Source organism: Pantherophis guttatus, chromosome 8 (assembly GCF_059756535.1).
Source record: "Pantherophis guttatus breed Tessera chromosome 8, ASM5975653v1, whole genome shotgun sequence".
Lineage (NCBI taxonomy): Eukaryota > Metazoa > Chordata > Lepidosauria > Squamata > Colubridae > Pantherophis > Pantherophis guttatus.
The window spans coordinates 12,436,399-12,456,666 of NC_142070.1; the positions used below are offsets into that span (position 1 = coordinate 12,436,399).

The following is a 20,268-nucleotide window of genomic DNA, read 5'->3' on the forward strand; positions in this document are numbered from 1 at the left end:
CCTCTCTGTTTTGTAATTCTTTTGTGAGTCTATCAGTTGTATGGTTTATTTTAAAGTATCGGAATATTGGTAATTTTTTGGATTGAATTGAGTGAATGTTTTGATTCTATCATTTTAAATTATATGTACCAAGAATGTAAAATAAAATATAATACACTTCGTAGCTCATATCTCACAAAGTAATTAATCTATAATTTATGTTACAGGTACTTCTTGTTATGTGTGAACTATTTCTTTTATGGTGAGACAGTAGCAGATTACTTTGCTACTTTTGTTCAGAGACGAGAACAACTTCAATTCCTAATTCGCTACCATCGATTTATATCTTTTACACTTTATCTGGCAGGTAAGAATAAAGCTTGTCAGTAGTCAATGTATTTTGCATGCTTTGATATAACTTGTTGAACATTCTACCTTTGGTATTCTCCTTCAAAATACAAAATATTATCTTATATATGGCCTTAATAAATTTATTAGGACAATGGAGAACATTCGTAGCAACTTGTTGCAAAGTAAGTTGCCATAAGCAGTGGCAGTGGGGGTTTTCCGAGGACATTTCTGCATGCATGTGCACGTAAAATGTTTTGCTGGAAGAAAATTCAAAAGAGCTTTTGCAACTGCTTTCACAAGGCTTTCTGGAGAATGTCTCGGTCTTTAAGGAGATTCTCTTTGTTTGCACCAACATGCTTTGTGAAACACACTTTGAATACTTGGCATAGCTCCATAGCCTTTGAAGGTTAAAAAGAAAAGAATCTAAAATACATATCCAAGAGTTACAGTGAATATTGTAGACCTATCAAATCATTTTTGATACTCGTTCTGTCATCTGTTCTTAAGGAAACTGTAGATTAGCTCTGATATTGGGAGTATGGATCAGAAAAGACATGGCAATCTTTGTTTAGTCCTGAGAGCATGTATTTAGCAGTAGCATTCTAATAATAAAAAAAGTAAATAATAGTTTTTTTTCTGTTATATATTTTATATGGTTTTTGAAGAATAAAATACACTGAAACATGTCAGGAAAACTGTTTGTCAGGTTTCTTCAGTTTCCCCTCCATTTAATTTCAAGCTGTGTTTAGGTAGCAAGAGCGGTAACATTTTCAAGGAAGAAGAAATTCTCTGGATCACATAACAGGCAGAATTATGTTTTCAAACATGTTTTCAAAAATTGCATTCTTGCCTTGTAAATGTAATGTGTATTAGTAGTTGCAGAGATTCAGGGGTGTCAAACACAAGACTCGCTGGCCACATTTGGCCTGTGGAGCTGTCCTGGAAATTTAAGGGGCCAGCCCCTGTCGCTTCGGCCCAGTCTACCCAATGCGAAGAGGAAACATTGGGCCAGCGTGGCTTAGGCCCGATCTACCCAGTGCGAAGAGGAAAGATGCCAGCAGTTTGGGGAGTGGTGTCAAGCTGGCCACGCCCCCCCCCCCAAGTTGGCCACACTCAGTGAATGGTGGCAAGCTGGCCATGCCCACCCAGTTGAGCATGCCCACCCAGTTGGCCATGCCCATCCAGTTGGCCACGCCCACCCGGCTCCCTGAGGTCAACCACATCCCTGATGCGGCCCTCAATGAAATTGAGTTTGACATCCGTGTTCTAGGGCACTTTGGGTAGTAGATTATATATGATAGAAGCTGCCCTTTAATGTGCCTTTCAAACTTGCATGGAGTACAGATGATCAAGGTTTATGTTAATTTGCAAACTTTATTGACAGATAAGAATAAATGCTACATAGAATTTGCATTTTTAATAACAGCCAAAATTATAGTTTCAAAAGATGGTTTATAGAAATTCATTAATTAATATTAATTAATTGACTCACTGCTTAAGATGAAGAACAATCTAGGAGTATTGGATTTTTAAAAAAAATATTTTCTGCAAAGCTAACCAAATAGCTAAGACTTTTTTTAAAGAAGTATTTGACGCAGTTTAGCTTTTCAGATAAAATAAATTATAAATCGATTTATGCCACTGTGTTTTGAAGACTTCCTTGAATAAGAATACAGTAATTACACTTGCAGATGTTATTAACAGAACTTGAGAAATGGGATCTTTGCTCACAGTTTTCATGCTGCAAATCATGTGATTCATCTTAAATTATATAGTGTGTAAACTGATCTAATGAATGTCCAAAGGGGAAAGTAACTTGGATGGTGGCAAGTGACATCATATATATCATGATAGAAATGACACAAGTACGTATTTCTTGTGTGTCATCATGATGGAAATAACACAGTATTCAATGTATTTATTCAAAAATATTTATAGATTGCATTGTGGGCTCTTATCAGTACAAATGAACTAATAACCAGCAGTCTTTTGCTGATGAGCTTGATACGATTTATTTAGCATAAGGAGAACAATGCTGTAAAACATACCCCTGTCTTTTTATTTTTGTATAGGATTTTGTATGTTTGTATTGAGTTTGGTGAAGAGACATTATCGTTTACAGTTTTATATGGTATGTATCAATCTTTGAGTATCTTGATTGCTCTTTAAAGCATGCTTTGGTTTTGGAATAGAAATGTTCATAGAGTAAATTTTAAAGACTCATGGACACAAGTCAAAATTATTTACACCATCACATTTAATTTGACTTAGTAGTAAATAATCCCAGATTCTTAAAATAGGAAGATTCTAACATTGATTATTCAATAATTCTAAGATTGTTACAATGTTTTCAGCACAGAGAAAGATTCCTATTTTCTGTAGACTTCAGTCAGCAAAACTGACTGTATTCTAAATAAGTTCAGAATGAACATTTAAATGCGAAATTGACAGTTTTTGCATCCTGTGATTGTATAGTAATGCAAGAGCTGTCCTGGAAAATCTCCTCATAGCACTGCTTTGCAGGGAAATTGAAAATTTGTTTGCAGCAAAGGCACAAAATCTTAAATGGCAATGTCTAGTCCCGTGATGGCGAACCTATGGCACGCGTGCCATAGGTGGCACGCGGAGCCATATTAGGCTGTTTCCTGCCTCTGGAGGGCCTGGGGGTGGGTGGGGAAGGCCCGTTTTTCTTTCTTACCTGGCTCCAGATCCCCTCTGTGTATCTGGGAACGGCGAAAACAGCCTTCCCCACTCCCTTGGAGGCCCTACGGAGGCTGAAAGGGCCCATTTCCCCACTCCCGGTGGGACAGGAAATGACGTTTTTTCCTGTCCGCAGCCTCCAAAGACTCCTAGAGCGGCTCCTACAGACTCCTAGAGAGGCTCCTAGAGACTCCTAGAGAGGTTCTGGAGGCTGGGGACAGCAAAAAACGTCACTTCCTGTCCCACCGGGAGTTGGGAAATGGGCCCTTTCAGCCTCCATAGGGCCTCCAAGGGAGTGGGAAAGGCTGTTTTCGCCATTCCCAGATACACAGAGAGGATCTGGAACCAGGTAAGAAAGAAAAACAGGCCTACCAGGCCATCCTGTGCCAGGAGCGGTGGGGGGGGAGGGGGGAGGGGGTTGCGCACACATGCGCGTGGGCATGTGTGCGCGCGACCCTCCCCCCCCTCTCCTGGCACGCGATGGCAAAAAGGTTAGCCATCACTGGTCTAGTCCATGCCTTTTTAGAGCTAATGGTGGCTCAGTGGCTAAGACGCTGAGCTTTTCGATCGATAGGTCGGCAGTTCAGCGATTCGAATCCCTAGTGCCGCGTAATGGGGTGAGCTCCCGTTACTTGTCCCAGCTTCTGCCAACCTAGCAGTTCGAAAGCACGTAAAAAATGCAAATAGCAAAATAGGGACCACCTTTGGAGGGAAAGTAACAGTGTTCCATGCGCCTTTGGCATTTAGTCATGCCGGCCACATGACCACGGAGACTTCTTCGGACAGCGTGGCTCTTTGGCTTTGAAACGGAGATGAGCACCACCCCCTAGAGTAGGGAACGACTAGCACATGTGCCAGGGGAACTTTACCTTTATTTTTTATCACTTTTAACTGATGGCCATTGCAATTAAGTTAGGCATTTGAAAATTCTCTAGAAACAGAAACTGAAAGTTATATGCTTATATTTATTTTTATTTTTTATTTTTTTTTAAATTTGATTTATATGCCGCCCTTCTCTGGAGACTCAGGGCGGCTTACAATGTGCTCAGCAATAGCCTTCATCCTTTTTGTATATTTATACAAAGTCAGCTTATTGCCCCCACAACTGGGTCCTCAATTTATCTACCTTAGAAAGGATGGAAGGCTGAGTCAACCTTGAGCCTTGGCAAGATTCGAACCTGCAGTAATTGCAGGCAGCTGGTCTTAATAACCAGCTTAATAACAGGGTGCCTTAGACCACTGTACTACCAAGGCTCTTGGAGAAGACATTTCTTTTAGTATTTTCACTAGATCAAACTAATAAAGATTTGGGTCAAATCTAACAAAAATGGATAGAATGCAAGTGGAAACTAAACCTTTTATGTTTGTTAGTTGATCAGGCATTAATTATATTGAGATTGTTATTTCATTATAACAAATATTACAAGGGGCAGCACATTGAATTTATTGTTAAGAAAGGACTTATCTAGTTCTGTGGAGATCACATTTTAAGCATTAATAATTTGTAGAACCTGTCTACAATTTTTCAGTTACATAGTATGATTTCACTATGTCATATATCACTAACATTTTAATATTCCAATTCTATATTGTGTATACATCTAGATTGATAATTATGATTTTCCTTATATGCCATTCATATTAAGTTAATTTCTACATTTTTAATTACCAAGTGGAAGATATAAATATTGTTATAGATGTCTCTTCTCATAACTGTCTTGTAATGTTTTTTGCTTTTGTAACTAATTGTCGTATTATTACACTATTACCAGTTCGCATGGACTCATGTCACTTTGCTGATCACTGTAACTCAGTCTCATCTTGTCATCCAAAATCTGTTTGAAGGCATGATCTGGTAAGGGAACAATAATTCTTGCAAGAATTATTATAAATCTATATCTATGCCAGTATCTATATTCTAAAGAGTATTATGTTTTTTAATGATTTTTTCCATGGTTTTGAAGTGAGACCTTTCTGAAGTGTCAGCAAGAAAACATTGCTATAAAGTTTCCTAGTTAAATCCTTCATCCTCTGATTGACAAGAATTGGTCATGATAATCAAACTTTCAGCTGGTGTGTGTAGGTCTGAGTTAGAAGATTATTTTTGTCTTGTGGGAGAGCAAAGAGAGGTGAACAGGTGCCAGGATAAAGTGTATCATCTGGCTTCAAAACAAGATTGGGCATGAATTCCAATAACCATGGAATACTTGAAAGGAAAAGTAGAGTCCAGCAGCCACTCCATGTCCACCAAAGACACAAAGAGCCTATAGCCAGCCAGCAGCTAGTAACATACTTTCCTTTCCCCACATTGCCAGTTGAAGGATAACTAAAGCCTATGTCTTGGCAGCACTTCAGAACAAGTGTTGAATTGAGAGTAGCAGGACGCCAGCTAGCAACAGAAGCCAACTAACTCCAAGGTGGCTAAAAGGTGTCAAAAGAGATACTTTTAAGAGGACAAAAAACCCCCTGCAAATGGGATTCTTTAGGATTTAGGCATATAATGTATGTGGGAATATATGCAGAGATACATAGTATAGGTTTAATGCTAAGGGTTAAATGGCAAATTAAGAAGTAAATAAGTGGAGGTAGTTCTTGACTTACAACCACAATTGAGAATTTCCATTGTTAAGCAAGGAGATTGTTAAGTGAGCTACGTCCAATTTTACCACCTTTTGGCCAAGATTGTTAAGTGAATCATCATGCAGTCAGTAAGTGAATCCAGCTTCTTCCATTGACTTTGCTTGTCAGATGCCAGTTGGGAAGCTTGCAAATGGCAATCATATGAACTTGGGATGCTGCAACTGTCATAAATGCATACTCAAAGTTTGATCACATGACCACAGAGATGCTGTAACTGTCATAAGTGCAAGGACCAGTCATAAGTCTCTATTTTCAGCACTGTTGTAACTTTAAATAGTTACTCTAAATAGTCACTAAACAAACAGTTGTAAGGCAAGGGCTAACTGAACCATAACATTACTGAGCATGGTTGTGTAAGCTTATTGTATAACATAACAAGGAAGATAACACTACACTCTTTGTTGGTCTGCACCTTTTTCTAAAAAAGTCTTCACAAATCCCACCAACATAGTAGCAGTGCTTGCTTTTTCAGTTTAACGATACTTGCAATACAATATCTGTTTGTTGAAAACTCATGGATGAATATAGCTTAGCAACCAGGTATTATTGAAAATAACTCTCCCTAATTCAATGGCTTTACAGGTAGTCCTCGTCTTACAACATTTAGTTGTAAGACATTTAGATCATTTAGTGATCACTCGAAGTTACAACAGCACTGAAAAAAGTGACTTTTGACCATTTTTCATATTTAGGACCGTTGCAGTGTCCTGCCATCATGTGATCATCTTTTGCAACCTTCCAACAAGCCAAGTCAATGAGGAAGCCAGATTCACTTAACAATCATGTTTCTAACTTAACAACTGCAGTGATTCACTTAACTAAGTGTGGCAAGAAAAGTCGCAAAATGGGACAAAGCTCACTTAACCAATTTCTCACTTAACAACATAAATTTTGGGCTTAATTGTGGTCATCAGTCAAGGACTACCAATAGTTTAACTGGTTTGGGTTACCATTATTCCTTACGTGAACCAGAGCAACATTTCTACCTCATTTTTTTGCTTAGCAGCTGCTCTGAAATTGAGATTCCCTTTGGCAAAAAGATAATGACAGACTCTCTTGAGCTGAGTTCAGTTCTTAGTGATTTAGTAGACACCAGTATTGTTGAAGTATAAATTACAGATTAAGACATTATGGTCATAATACGGTCTGGTTTTTTAATTTAAATTATTTAACTCCCCCCCCCTTTGCTGTGCAGGTTTCTTGTTCCAATTACAAGTGTCATTTGCAACGATATTGCTGCTTATATATGTGGATTCTTCTTTGGCAGAACACCATTAATTAAGGTAAATGAGTAAAAAATACATAGCTTGAAATTTGCACATTGATTACAAGGTAGTTCAGAGAAAAATTTTAAACACTGCCAGTAGTTTCTCACACCATTGCCTCATCCAGCCTTTGTAGAAATCACCTCTGGTTTTGAGAAATACTTTATGATTTGAGAGGCATCCCTTATAAAGCTTTTTTAGAAATCCGTCAGAATTGGAAAAAGACATTGTTTTTCTGACAGTGAAAGTGCAAAATAAAATATATAGTTTGTGCTTGTATTTCTAACAGATTATAATCTTGGTTTAACTAATATACAGTACATTCATATTATCTGGATAAGACTATCTTCTGATTGTTATAATTTTACTGGATTGTAAATTGCTTAATTTATTCTATCCCTAATTATTGTGTATGCCTGATTGTTTCATATTACAGTGACAGAAAGTAGAAACAGAGTTGTTGCAGTGAGATTATGATTGTGTATAAAAATACTAATTTTTGTAGGTGATTGGGATATGTACCTACCTCTTTCAGTTAGCCGGGCTGTCCTGATTTTATGATGGGGTTTTTAAAATTTGAAATTGGTTTTAAATTGAAATGTTTTAAATTATGGGCCAAATTATTTAATTATTTTAAATCTATTTTAACTTTTGTATATAAAGTGTTTTACTTGGCTGTTCACCGCCCTGAGTCCGAAAGGAGAAGGGCGGTATAGAAATTTGAAAATAAATAAATAAAAATAAATAAAAAATGTATATTATAAAAAATATAAGCACTCTTATTTCTTACCACCATTCCACCCCAAATTAACATTGCTAGAAAACTAAATCTTATTACCCTCCTAGAGGTATCATTACTCAAATTATACAATACAGTGGTGCTTAACAGTTTGTGAACCCTTTTGAATTTGCAATATTTTGACATAAATACAACCTAAAACGATTAATTCTCCACACAAGTCCTAAAACTAGATAAATTAAGCAAACAAATGAAAAAAATTATACTTGTTTTTTATCATTTAGGAAAATTATCCAAAGCTATATATTTGCCTTTGCTTTCAGTAATTGTGTGCCCACTTTTTAAATGGAAATTTTAAATTTGGTTTTAAAGTATTGGGGTTTTAAATTTGTTCAGCCAAATTATTTAATTCGTTTTATTCTATTTTAAATTTTGTATTTATATTGTTTTATTCTATGGCTGTTCACCGCCCTGAGTCCTTTGGGAGTAGGGCGGTATACAAATTCAATAAAACTAAAACTAAAAACTTGGGCAACAGTAACTTCAACTGAACATTTCCAATAACGGTTGGTCAGTCCTGCATATCAGCTTTGAGAAATTTTAGTCATTCCTCCTTACAGAACAGCTTCAGTTCAGTTAGCTTCCTCGTGTTAACTGGCTGCTTCAGGTACTCAGATCTCTTGAGATTAAGGTTAGGACTTTGACTTGGCCCGTCCAGAACTTTCTTCTGCTTTAACTATATGTATGACTTCTGTGTTTTGGGTCATAGTCTTACTGCATGACCCACTTTCTTTTGAGCTTCAGTTCATGAAAAGTTACCCTGACATTTTCCTGTAAAATTTGCTAGTACAATTCAGAAATAAAATTTCTAACAATGATAGCAAGCTATTCTAGTCTAGAGGAAGTAAAGCAGGTCCGAACTATGCTACTACCATATTCCACAGATGGGATAAGGTTCTTACCCTGGAATACAGTGTTTACCTTTTGACAAACATAATGCTTTTCATTCAAGACAAAAATTTCTGTTTTGGTCTCGTCTGTTCAAAGAACTTTCTTCCAAGAGCCTTCTGGCTTATACATGTGTTCATTCTTAAACTGTAATGGCCAACAATGGTGTTTTTCAAGTGTAGTGGATTTTTTTTTTTTTTGCAACCGCATCATGCACACCGTTGTTCTTCAGTATTCTACTGATAGTGGTCTCATAAGCACCAACATTTGCTAATGTACGAGAGGCCTTTAATTCCTTAGATGTTATCCTGGGGTTCTTGGAGACCTCCCAGATTATTACAAGCCTTGTTTTTGGGGTGATCTTGGTGGGTCAAATACTCCTGAGGAGGATAATCGTAGTCTTAGACTGCCTCCATTGCACACATACTGCCTGACAGAAGACAGGTGGAGTCCAAACTCTTTGGATAGAGTTTTGTAAACTTTTCTAACTGGTGAACATCACCAGGTGTTTTTCAGAGATCCTCAGAAATCTCCTTTGTTTTTAATCCACAATACACTCCCACATACCTGTGTTGTAACAATCTTATTTTGATAGAGAATTCTGTTCTTTAAATAAAGCAGGACCTCCCACATTCATATCTGGTTATTATCCCATTGATTGAGACACCTGACTCTAATTTCCGCTTCAAATGAACTGAAAATTCTAGAAATTCAGTACTTTTGCTACACACTATTACATAGCTTGGGATAATTTTTCTCAAATGAATAAATGCAGTATAATGTTTTTGAATCATTTATTTAATTGTATTCTCTTTATCTTGTTTTAGAACGTGTGGAGAAGAGGTCAAATTTCAGGTGGTATTTATGCAGAAATATTGAAAATTCAAAAGGGTTCACAAACTTCTAAGCACCACTGTATATTCTTATTTAGTATGTTATGTGCACTTGTTTGATTATGTTAGCAATTACATTCCTAATACAATGTATTTCTCTCACCCATCTTCTTAAAAGGTTTTTTTTTTTAACGTGGATATATAATATATATCTATATATATATATTTAACTGCTTGGATTTCCTGCGCTTGACAGATTGTTCCACCTTTCATGGAATAAGTAATCTTTTGATGTAACTGTCTGAATTTTCATGTTGTTTGGAAGGAACCTAGAGAAAAGTAAATGAGTCAACACAGCCATTTGCTGTTTTTTAATTTCTTATTTTCTCTTTTTGATTAGCTCTCTCCCAAAAAGACCTGGGAAGGCTTCATTGGTGGATTCTTTATCACAGTTATATTTGGATTTATTGTAAGTGGATGCAGTATCTTCCTTAATAACATTGTATTATTTGGTGCTGATATTGAAATTGGCATAAATGACTAGAATGGCTGGTAATCTGTAGCATTAAACTAAGTTAAAACTTAATGCTCTACTCTTATTGAAATTTATGAGTGGCAGATATTACAATGGTTGGTTATTAATATGCTATGTATATTAGCAATCATCTGTAATCACCATAATAAAAATCATTGTCGAAACTGAGAAATAACTCACATCTAACTGAACAGTATGTACATTATTTATAGGCATTTTTGAAGAGATGGCTCTCAGATGGGTATTGTGAATATAAATAAGATGTATTATGAGCTGCGGTGGCACAGTGGTTAGAGTGCAGTACTGCAGGCTACTTCTGCTGACTGCTGGCTGACTGCAATTTGGCAGTTCAAATCTCAACAGGCTTCCATCCTTCCGTGGTCGGTAAAATGAGGACCCAGATTGTTGGGGGCAATAGCCTGACTCTGTAAACCACTTAGAAAAGGCTGTAAAGCACTGTGAAGCGGTATATAAATCTAAGTGCTATCTAATATAACTATTAAAAGTTTCATTAAGATAAGTATAAGAGATTCAAAATCCAGCACTGCAGGGACATTTCAAAAAAAGCAGGCTGCAATATAGTAAAGACATTGAAATAATCTTAAAAATGTAAAGACCTTGTGTAATTCAAAGCAGTTTCATAGGCAGTGAATCACTGCTGAAGCAGCTTTAACTTTTTGCCAGCGACCCCAATTATTTTTACTGATTTGCATCAAGTCAGAAACCAAAAGTTTATCTTAAGCACATGGTTGGGATTATTACTTTACACTGATCTGCAACGATAGCATTTTTCAATAGTAACATAATTCAGTATAATTTATAGATGGATAATATGCATTGTCAGATCTTTAATATTGTTCTTGATATTACCAAATGGAGTTCTGCAGCTATAAATAGGGATATAGGAGAACAGCTGGTTTTGAATAATAAACTGAATCCATCAGGTGTTCTTGCTGTTCCTGGGTGGCTCATGGAATAAGATTTATGTTGTTTATATTGGTACAAAGGACAATGGGAGAAAGTGGGTGATTTCCCTTGTTGCAAGATTTATAGACATTCAACCTGATATGAATCCTAAAAGGAGAGTTACTTTTAAGAATTGTGTTTTGCCTTAGAAGGAGACAAGGCCTCCCCTTAGTGTATAGATTAGCATTGAGTATTGCAAATGTGTGAGCATTTTGTTTAATTTTGGTAATAACAGTTCAGTAATAGTTTGGTAGTAATTAAAAGATATCAAGGGTAGCAAGTTTTAGCCAGCCAGCCTAGTCACATTGTGTGCCTTCCTCCTAAGGTTTCTTTCCAGCCACCATTTACCTAATTTCAGAGGATATAAAGGCTTAGTGGAGGTTTGGAGAAGCTCATAATTTCACCTCAACACTACAGGAAGTCCTTAATCAGCAATATCTAAGAATATCTATTGTCCTTTCAGGTTGCTTATCTTCTGGCACAATACCAGTACTTTGTATGTCCTGTGGAATACAACAGTGAAACTAACAGGTTTGTCACAGAATGTGAACCATCAGAACTTTTCCAGCTAAAGAAGTACTCCTTACCATCATTGCTTCAGATTATTCTGAGAAAGGTATGCAAAGTCAAATCCTTAAAGAAAAGCTAGATCTTAAGCATTCAGAAAATTGGCTACAAAAAGGCCTAAAGTATCTAAAATGCCCAGCTCTCCGTCCGGTTAGTTTGTTAGAGCAAATAAAATAACAATACTAGGAACAGGCTTTTCACCCTGTTTCCCACAGGTACAAGAATATATCCCAAAGAAAATCACTGTTAAGTTTTTCTTTTATGAAGAAAAGTGCAATGGCTTAGAGGTTAAAGACAGTGAGCTTGTCAGCTGGAAAGCTGCCATTCTGGGTTCAAGACCTGAGCACCATGCAAAGGGGTGAGCACCCATTACTCCTGCCCACTTAGCAGTTTGAAAGCATGCAAATGTGAGTAGATAAATAGGTACCATTCAGTGGGAAGGTAACAGTGTTCTGTGTGCCTCGGTGTATAATCTTTCTGGCCACATGACGACGGAAGTATCTTCAGACGATGTTGGCTCCCTTGGCTAAGAAACGGAGATGCACACTGCCCCCTAGAGTTGGACATGACTGAACAAGGGAAACCTTTACCTTTACTCCTCTCCCCCTTTTATGACACTCCTATACCCTTGGCAGAAGGTTAGAACCTCATTTGACCCACTATGGCAGAATAGGCAGAAAGAAAGGTCCATTTGCACTTGGATAGCAAGATGTGAAAGAAACCTATTCTGTGGATTGTCCTCTGGGTTGAAGAAGGGCTTTCTACCACCTTGAGAACGTCCTTGCAACTAGAATGCCCCATTATGTGCCTTTCATTTAAATAGGAAGATATAATTCTGGTACCAGACCCTGATTACGCACATCCCACTTCTGCTGGACAGAGCTTCAGTTACTTTGCTAGCTTCATCAAGTTCATATACTATTTATATGAACTTGATGATGCTGATGAGGAAAAAAACCTAATCATTCAGCAACATAGTTTGGGTGAAGTCATACTTCTTCTGGCCTAAGTTAGCCTCAAAAGAGGAATCATTTTTACCCTTTTCATAACAGAAGAAAAGAATCATATGAACTTCTCTGGATGATATGTATCTCCAACCTTTACTCCAACTTTTACCATGGCTACCAAGGTTATTTCCTGTTTGTACAATTCAATTGTTAATTTTGCTTGAAAGCTTTTAAACCTTTAATATGCTAAATTTAGGACTGATTTTCTCTGTTAATGTCAAATAAATGCTGATAAAAGCTAACAATTACGTCTTATTGCAGGAAACCGTGACATTGTACCCATTCCAGATGCACAGCTTTGCATTGTCAACATTTGCCTCTTTAATTGGGCCATTTGGAGGGTTTTTTGCTAGTGGATTCAAAAGAGCTTTCAAAATCAAGGTGAGTACATAACCTGGGATGGCTTTTTGTAAGCATAAATTTTAAAAAATGTGTCTTCAGTTGCTAAAGATAATAAACTATGATTAATGGACTACTGCAGTGATAATTAACTTTCAACTCAATAGTTTAAAAGATAGCAACAATGAAACCTCATAATGTTTAATGATTTAAGGGGAAGGAGATGTCTTGTATTCACAAATGTCTGTTCAGTACCAAAGCATGCAAACATAGCAATTTATGTCATTTGGGTAATGAGATCATTATGCAGATTAAGCCACTTGTATCAATTTATGCCTTTTGTGTGATGGCCTCATTATGCAAATGACATAAATTGATACAAAATAATGTAATTTGCATATAAACATCATTATGCAAATAGCCCGAGTCAATCCAAAATAATGTCATTTGTATGTCATTATGCAAATGACAGCATTGATACAAATTATGTAATTTGCATAGTGACATCATCACACACTATTTTTGCAAATTCCCTGTTGTTCCCTGTCAGTAACGGTGCAGAGTTGGAAGGGACCTTGGAGGTCATCTATGTCTATATTACTATATTATATTATTAGATATTATAATATATATGATATGATATGATATGATATATTATATTATATTATATTATATTATATTATATTATATTATATTATATTATATTATTATATTATATTATATTATATTATATTATATTATATTATATTATATTATATATATACATATATATATACATACATATATATATACATACATATATATATACATACATTATATATATATATATATATATATATTTTCATTCGTAGGTTTTATGTGTGTTTTTCTTTTAGCCAAGTTTTTCCTACGTAGCCAAATTTTTCTACAGCCCTAGCTCAGTGGAGTCTAATGAGCCAGAAATAGATCTATATAAGTCTCTCACTAAGCAGCATAGGGCAGCATAGGGCAGCATAGGGCCTGCTGGCTGCCAGAAGAAAAAAAGCCCAGAATCGAGTGGATGTGATTCCACTGAGCTAGGGCTGTAGAAAAATCTTGGCTATGTAGGAAAAACCTGGCTAAAAGAAAACACACACACACACACACACACACACACACACACACACACAAAATATATTATATATACATTATAATATATATTATGTCTATATTATGTCTATTACTTGGAGGTAATCTGTCTATGGATTGTCCATTCTATTGTGATCTGCCAGATCAGAATTTCACAACATTCAATTGATTGACAGTCCTACTAAACAGTTCTAACTGTGGATACTGGGCCATGTAGTCAAATACTTAATATAAGGACATCCTTTTCTCTTTAAGGATTTTGCTGATACTATTCCTGGCCATGGTGGAATAATGGATCGTTTTGATTGTCAGTACTTGATGGCTACTTTTGTACATGTCTATATTACCAGTTTCATAAGGTATGTTTCCGTAAGGTGTCATTTTAGAGTTGGTTGGAAAAGATACCAATGCTTTTGTACCATCCGTGTCTCAAATGCTGGGCTGTGTCCAAGTGGTGTTGAGAGCAAAGAAGCCAATTTAGCCATTCTTATGGACTCCAAAATAGGTGAGATAAACTACAACTAGGAAGCTACACGTGGTTCCCCAGCACCCCATTTCTGCACCCAAGTCTTCTGAGAATAGGATGCTGAACCTCAATCAAATGGCCAGGTTTTGGAGAGAGCCCTCTGGGAAGCAAACTGCTTAATTCTCATCTATAACCCCAACACTAGAAAACCTGAAAAATAGCTTGAAATTAAGCTGGTAAATTTCAGCCAAGTTTTCCAGGAAAAACTGGCAATGTGCTTGGAAATGGAAGTGGTTTATCTTCCAGAAACCAAACATAGCCATTTCCACCCTCTGAATCCGCTGCCTGCTTGCTTCCTGACAACCTGATAATGTCCCATTGTCCCACTATAGGAGCTGCGTTGTTACCAGTATGTTCTGAGTACTGTTTACTATTTATAAAGCTCTGTATAGCTTTATAATTGGCTCTGTCAATTATTCTCATCCTCAAAAGTTACTCACTCTCTGCCCTTAAAAATAATAATATCTTAAACATTTATTGAGCTGAAATAAAAATGTTTCACAAAAATCAGTCTTAGAGGAATGGAATATGGCCGGCATTGAGACTGTTTAATTTAAAGTCCAGGTTTTGCAATTGTAGACATGCAAGCTGCTGGCCTGCGCCCTGGAGACGCAGCCGACCGTGCAAAGTGGCATTCAAGGATCCGAAAAGCAGATCCTGCTTCTGCAGGAATACGCTAGGAAGAAGAAGAGGTTTTACAATTGTGTAGGATCACAAGTTTTCCTAAGGAAAACCCAGCATTCTTTTTGCAAAAGATGCTGTGTCAAACTTTTATGAGTTCTGGAATGTGTCAGCAATTATAAACAGAGAAGGCCCAGTAGTGTTTGCCTATGAAATGGTATCTAAAAAAGGCACCGTGGGGATGTATCGTTTTTGAGTTCAGCAGCAGGCTAAAAATAGAAAGAATAGATCTGGGTAGCAGTGCAAGCAATTTCTTCATGTCATAGAATTTTGTATTACCTCTAAATAAGTAAGGATTGCCATGATATATAATAAGAATCCCTGATTTTCATCTGACTTGAACATTATGTAAAATATTTAGCAAAAGTCCTGGGTCTCACTTGTTCTCTCCCTTGTCACCTGACATCTTCATTCCGATGGCATTTGAAACAGGGAAGCAAAGCGGAGATGAATTAGGGCCGAATTGAGAAATTCAGAGCTCCGATGGCAAAGCAGGCAGTACTGCTTACATCCTCTCATGCGGAATCTATATTAGCGCTCAGCCAGTCATGCAAGAGAAGTCAGCTCTTTATTGTTTAGACGGCAGATTCTCTAGTTATCTAATAGCGAATTTCCCTGGCAGCTTTTTATAATGGGAAAGTAAGCTTGCTATTGTTAGAGGAAGTACTTTGTGTTCCTGGAGAGAAGAGGATCAGACCTGAGTAAGGATTACAGAAGCCAGGTTTTGTAATCTAAACAGAAAGACTTATTTACAGGAAGTTCATGAGGTCGTCAGAAAAGCCTAGTGCTTAGCTGGTTCTGTCCCACCAGGAATATAGTGAAGAGGAGAGCTCTCCTGGGTGCATGCCTAGAAAACAAAGGCAGGCAGGCAGGAAGGAAGGAACCCTGAGATTAACAATCAAATAAACAAGGAGCAGGAAGGATTAGAGTTGCAGATGAAACGCAGGATTTAGGATTAACAGGTTGTTCCCCCGCTGCCCCTTGTGTCAATAGGTTATGAAGTGCTAAGAGACAGCAGCACATCTGATATCACCTCTTCAGCAATGATGATCAGTTGGAATTTGGGTTTTTTTCCCCTTCTGTCTCTTGCAAAAGTATTTTTAGTGCTTATTTTGCTTCTAGAGCACACTGCTAAAGAAAAAAAAAACATTAAACAAAAATTATTGAATGAAAAAGCCCAGGCTGGCTCACAGCTTGATTTTGCAATATACTGTACATGGGGCTGTACAAAAAGTTCAATTGGTTCAGAATGTACCAGTATAGGCAGTGTTCAGAGGGCATTACCACCTCTGCTTACCAGGCTCCACAGGTTGGCAGTTGCTTCTGGGTGCAGTTCAAGGTCCTGGTTGTTACCTATAAAGCCCTATGTGGCATAGGGTCAGCTACTTGAGGGTTCCTAGTATCTGCCTGGTGGCTTTGATCCAACAGTGTTGCTGTGCTTGGGATCCCTTCCATTAAAAAGGGCCCTATATTGGGACTCCAGAAACACCTGCCCTCTGAAAAGTTCCCAAGATCCAACCGGTATTTTGGAGTGCTTTGAAGATCAGATTTTTCACCAGGCCTTTGGCAAGTAAGGGCATGGAGCCTTCTGAGGAAGGGGCATGTTTCACTGCCCCTTTTGCTATCTTTACTTATGGGTCTTTTTTTTTATTGCTATATTGTTTTTTTATAATTGATATACAAATCAAACAAATAGAAAAGTGGCACTGCAGATTGAAATGTTGTCTTCTTAAATGTAATCACCAGGGGCCCGAATCCCAGCAAATTGCTGAAACAACTGTTGGTACTCCAGCCAGAGGAGCAATTAAACATTTATAAAACTTTGAAATCACACCTCATCGAGAAAGGATTCCTCCAACCATCACTGAGAGGCTAGGAGGACTGAATGATGGACTACCAAGTGAAGCTCAGCCGGGAATGCAATTCTGCTTCGGAGGAGAGAGGTGTGTGGGAATCAAGCCAGCCTGTGTCCAAAGATATGACTGTTTACGGAGAATACTGTGAACACCCAGGATGCCATGCAAGATTTTAAGTTTCTTTTTAACAACTGCATGTTTTTGCAATAATTTATATTCCTGAATTAATGGAATGAGACTTCTTGCTTTGGTCTTAACTGTTCTGTTCTGAGCAATGATGCACATACTCCTAGTAAATAAAAGTTAAAGAAACAATTAGGGTGTGCAGTTTATAAAAAAAAAAGCCCCTCATTTAGTGCAATGATATTAATATTAATGACACCAGTTCAGTGAGTGGTATTCTGTAGGACAATGTTGGTATCTCAATTATTTGATAATATAACTTAAGTAACAACCAAATGGCAATAGAAGCTGTTTTGCCATCTCCCCCCCCCCCAAAAAACAGGGAAATGGGCAAGTTTGTATCTTTTTTTAAGTTTCTCAGGTTGACTGTGTTTGTAATGGAAAAAAAAACCCAATAGGTATGTATTGGGGAGAGATGAGTCGAGTGGAAAGGTACAGGCTCTTAGGGTATCTTCTCTGTGGGTCTGGAAGTGACGATTGGATGCCCCTTAACAGAAGCATAGGGATCTAGTTACATGAGGGGTGGCCTGCATTTTCCCAAGCAAGTTCCATTCAGAGCTTTTGAGCGGGCGCCAAGAAACGTGCCTCCAAATGTTCAGATGTGTGAAGTTTAATTGTTTTGTGTCTTCTATGGTAAGTGCAATAGAAGTGCTCTCTTGGCAATTTCAGGAAGTACAGAGGCTGGATTCAATGTGGTTTTCTGCCTTTATGGGAGGATTTGTGTATCCATCATCCTAACCTGGAAGGTCTTGGCCAATCACATTGGAGTCTTCAAGCTCGCCTCACCTGCTCTGTCTGAAGAGCAACACTGAGATGCGCTCAATTTTATCCAGACTTTTCTTGAGCCTTGCATAAACGGTCACATTTTAAAGAGCTCCTTTGTTTCTTCAGATCTTCTGCATGATTTCTTTTATCATGTCATAATCCCAACACCTTATTTTTAAATTCAAATAATAGTAAGTGGAAAGCCAAAAACCATGGTAGGAATGTGACTGACTAAATAGGATTTAAGGCATTAAACAGCTGCAGTCTTTGCAGACTTCCTTTGCTATGCAAATGAAGGGAGCAACCCAAAAGCTCTGTTCATTTAATTGGATTGGGCAAGATAACTTCTAGAGGATCGTTCCCCACAAATTTCATTTGAATGTTAATTTTCTTTGCAGTGAGCATTCAAGACTTCTTATTTTTGTAGGGTAACCGGCAACCGGCTTAACCCGTTTTTGTCCTGCTTTGCTTACCTTTTTAAAGTGGTTTTGTGGAATCGCCTATCCGTCTTTGACTTCCAAAATAATGAAGCCTGTGTGTTTGATTTTCAGTAGTAGTAAGATTACTCTGGACAAGGCAGAAATCCAATAGATTCAGACTAATGTTACCAATTGAAACTACTGCAAATGAGGAATATTGCCAATATTTAAACACTGGGGATTCCTTGCAACATTTCTTTAGTAATAGGAAAGCAGCAGTAGTGTTTGTCCTGTCTGTATTGCTCCTTTATTACCAAAAGCTGGTTATAATACAGGACCTACTGAAGTTTTTCCCTTCAGCCCTTCATTGTCTTTGGCCCTCCTAGTACCTGCAGCAGCTGTGATTGTTTTGGCTAACCCAAAGAGGCCCGGAGGCTGGGTTCAGAATCTTTGCTTGAACATCCAAAGACAACCTTGCCATATTGAGAAGTCTATGGAACTGGGGTTCTCTGAATATGTCCATTGTTCAGTCCACTTACATCCACTCTTTTTCTTTTCAATTGTGAGGGTCGTAAGATCAGGCACCAGACATCTTCAGACGATAGTGGGGTAGAAGAGCCACCCTTATAGTCATGCTATTCTTTTGGTCAGGCAGTGCCAGAGGTAAATCACAAGATCTGCTGAGACTACTTAACATCTTTGGGATGAGGCTAACATAGCTACTCGTATCTGAAACCTGCCTGGGTAGGTGCCATTTCTTCAGGTTGCGTAAAATACTTGTTTGGCAGGGATTGTACAGAATGAATCCTATGGCTTGGCATGTCCTATTATGTTCAGCAAGGTGGGGTGGAAGAAGGATTTTAAATGGGACTCCTGCGTAGACGAAACCTTAGATTTCTAAAGTGATACTATCAACAAGTAGGATAGAGCCCAACGGACATGGCGGTTTGAGGAGGCAAAACAGGGCAAAAAAGACCATACCTAACAAGAGATGCTGGCATCAGGTTAAAGGTTAGTAGGAATATTTGCACTGAACACGCTAGTCATTGTATGTCTGTAAAAAATAAGACTTAAAAAGTTTTCTTTAGAAAACATGCTACTTATTCCATCTTGATGGTGAATCATAAAAATATGTAAAGTTCAGTTTTAATATAACATTGTAATTTTGGGGGTTATGTTTGTGTAATTTTTAAATATTTTTTTTAATTTAAATTTGTTTGTATTTAAGCAACAATGCAAATGAATTAAAGCAGTCAGCTTTGTTTGCACTAATAAGGGACACCACTATATAATGCTGCTATTCCTTCAACTGAAAAAGCCTTCTTGGTAATATTAGTTGCTCTCCAGCATCGTCATATGTTTAGGATATCTTTTAAATAAAACACTTTTTGGTGACAGTGTAAAAATAACCTAATAAACTGCTGCAAAACTATTCCAAAAGGTGTTTATATATGTACTCTCATATATATAAGAAGCAGTGCCAATAAGCCGTTCACAAAGAATAAGAGTTCTGCTTTATAGGTTTAGTGAAATCATCTAGAAAAGTAAATGTCCGAATCGTATTGGCTGAGTTAGAATGTGTACTGGATGTCTTTCTAAGAATACAACTCGGCTTTAGGTTTTTCTTTCTGTTGTACGCAATTAAGATGTTTTTAACAACTTCTATTCTTAACAGTGTGATCCAAAGGAAACTCTTCGCTTATATCTGCCTTTTAATTTGCACTTTTCAGTAAAACACCTCCACTTGCTTAGCAAAATTGTGCATACTGTAAATGTTTGAACATTGAGATGTGTTTTGACTATTTTGTAGAACTGAGCTGGAGATAATAAAGCTCTGCTGGGGAAAAAAACCACAGCATTGT

The 20,268-nt window shown here is 37.4% G+C and overlaps 1 protein-coding gene across 1 annotated transcript in view; it reads left to right on the plus strand.

Moving 5' to 3' along the window:
- The window catches only part of CDS1 (CDP-diacylglycerol synthase 1), a 32,695-nt gene extending 12,439 nt beyond the window's left edge, over positions 1-20,256 (plus strand). Inside the window, exons 6-14 of the mRNA XM_087875094.1 lie at positions 207-346; positions 2,403-2,461; positions 4,803-4,885; positions 6,866-6,953; positions 9,856-9,924; positions 11,420-11,572; positions 12,792-12,911; positions 14,232-14,335; positions 16,930-20,256. Of these exons, the coding sequence (XP_087731220.1) occupies positions 207-346; positions 2,403-2,461; positions 4,803-4,885; positions 6,866-6,953; positions 9,856-9,924; positions 11,420-11,572; positions 12,792-12,911; positions 14,232-14,335; positions 16,930-17,059 (946 nt within the window). The 3' untranslated portion in view covers positions 17,060-20,256. The remainder of the gene's footprint in view (positions 1-206; positions 347-2,402; positions 2,462-4,802; positions 4,886-6,865; positions 6,954-9,855; positions 9,925-11,419; positions 11,573-12,791; positions 12,912-14,231; positions 14,336-16,929) is intronic.
- The last annotated feature ends 12 nt before the right edge of the window (positions 20,257-20,268 follow it).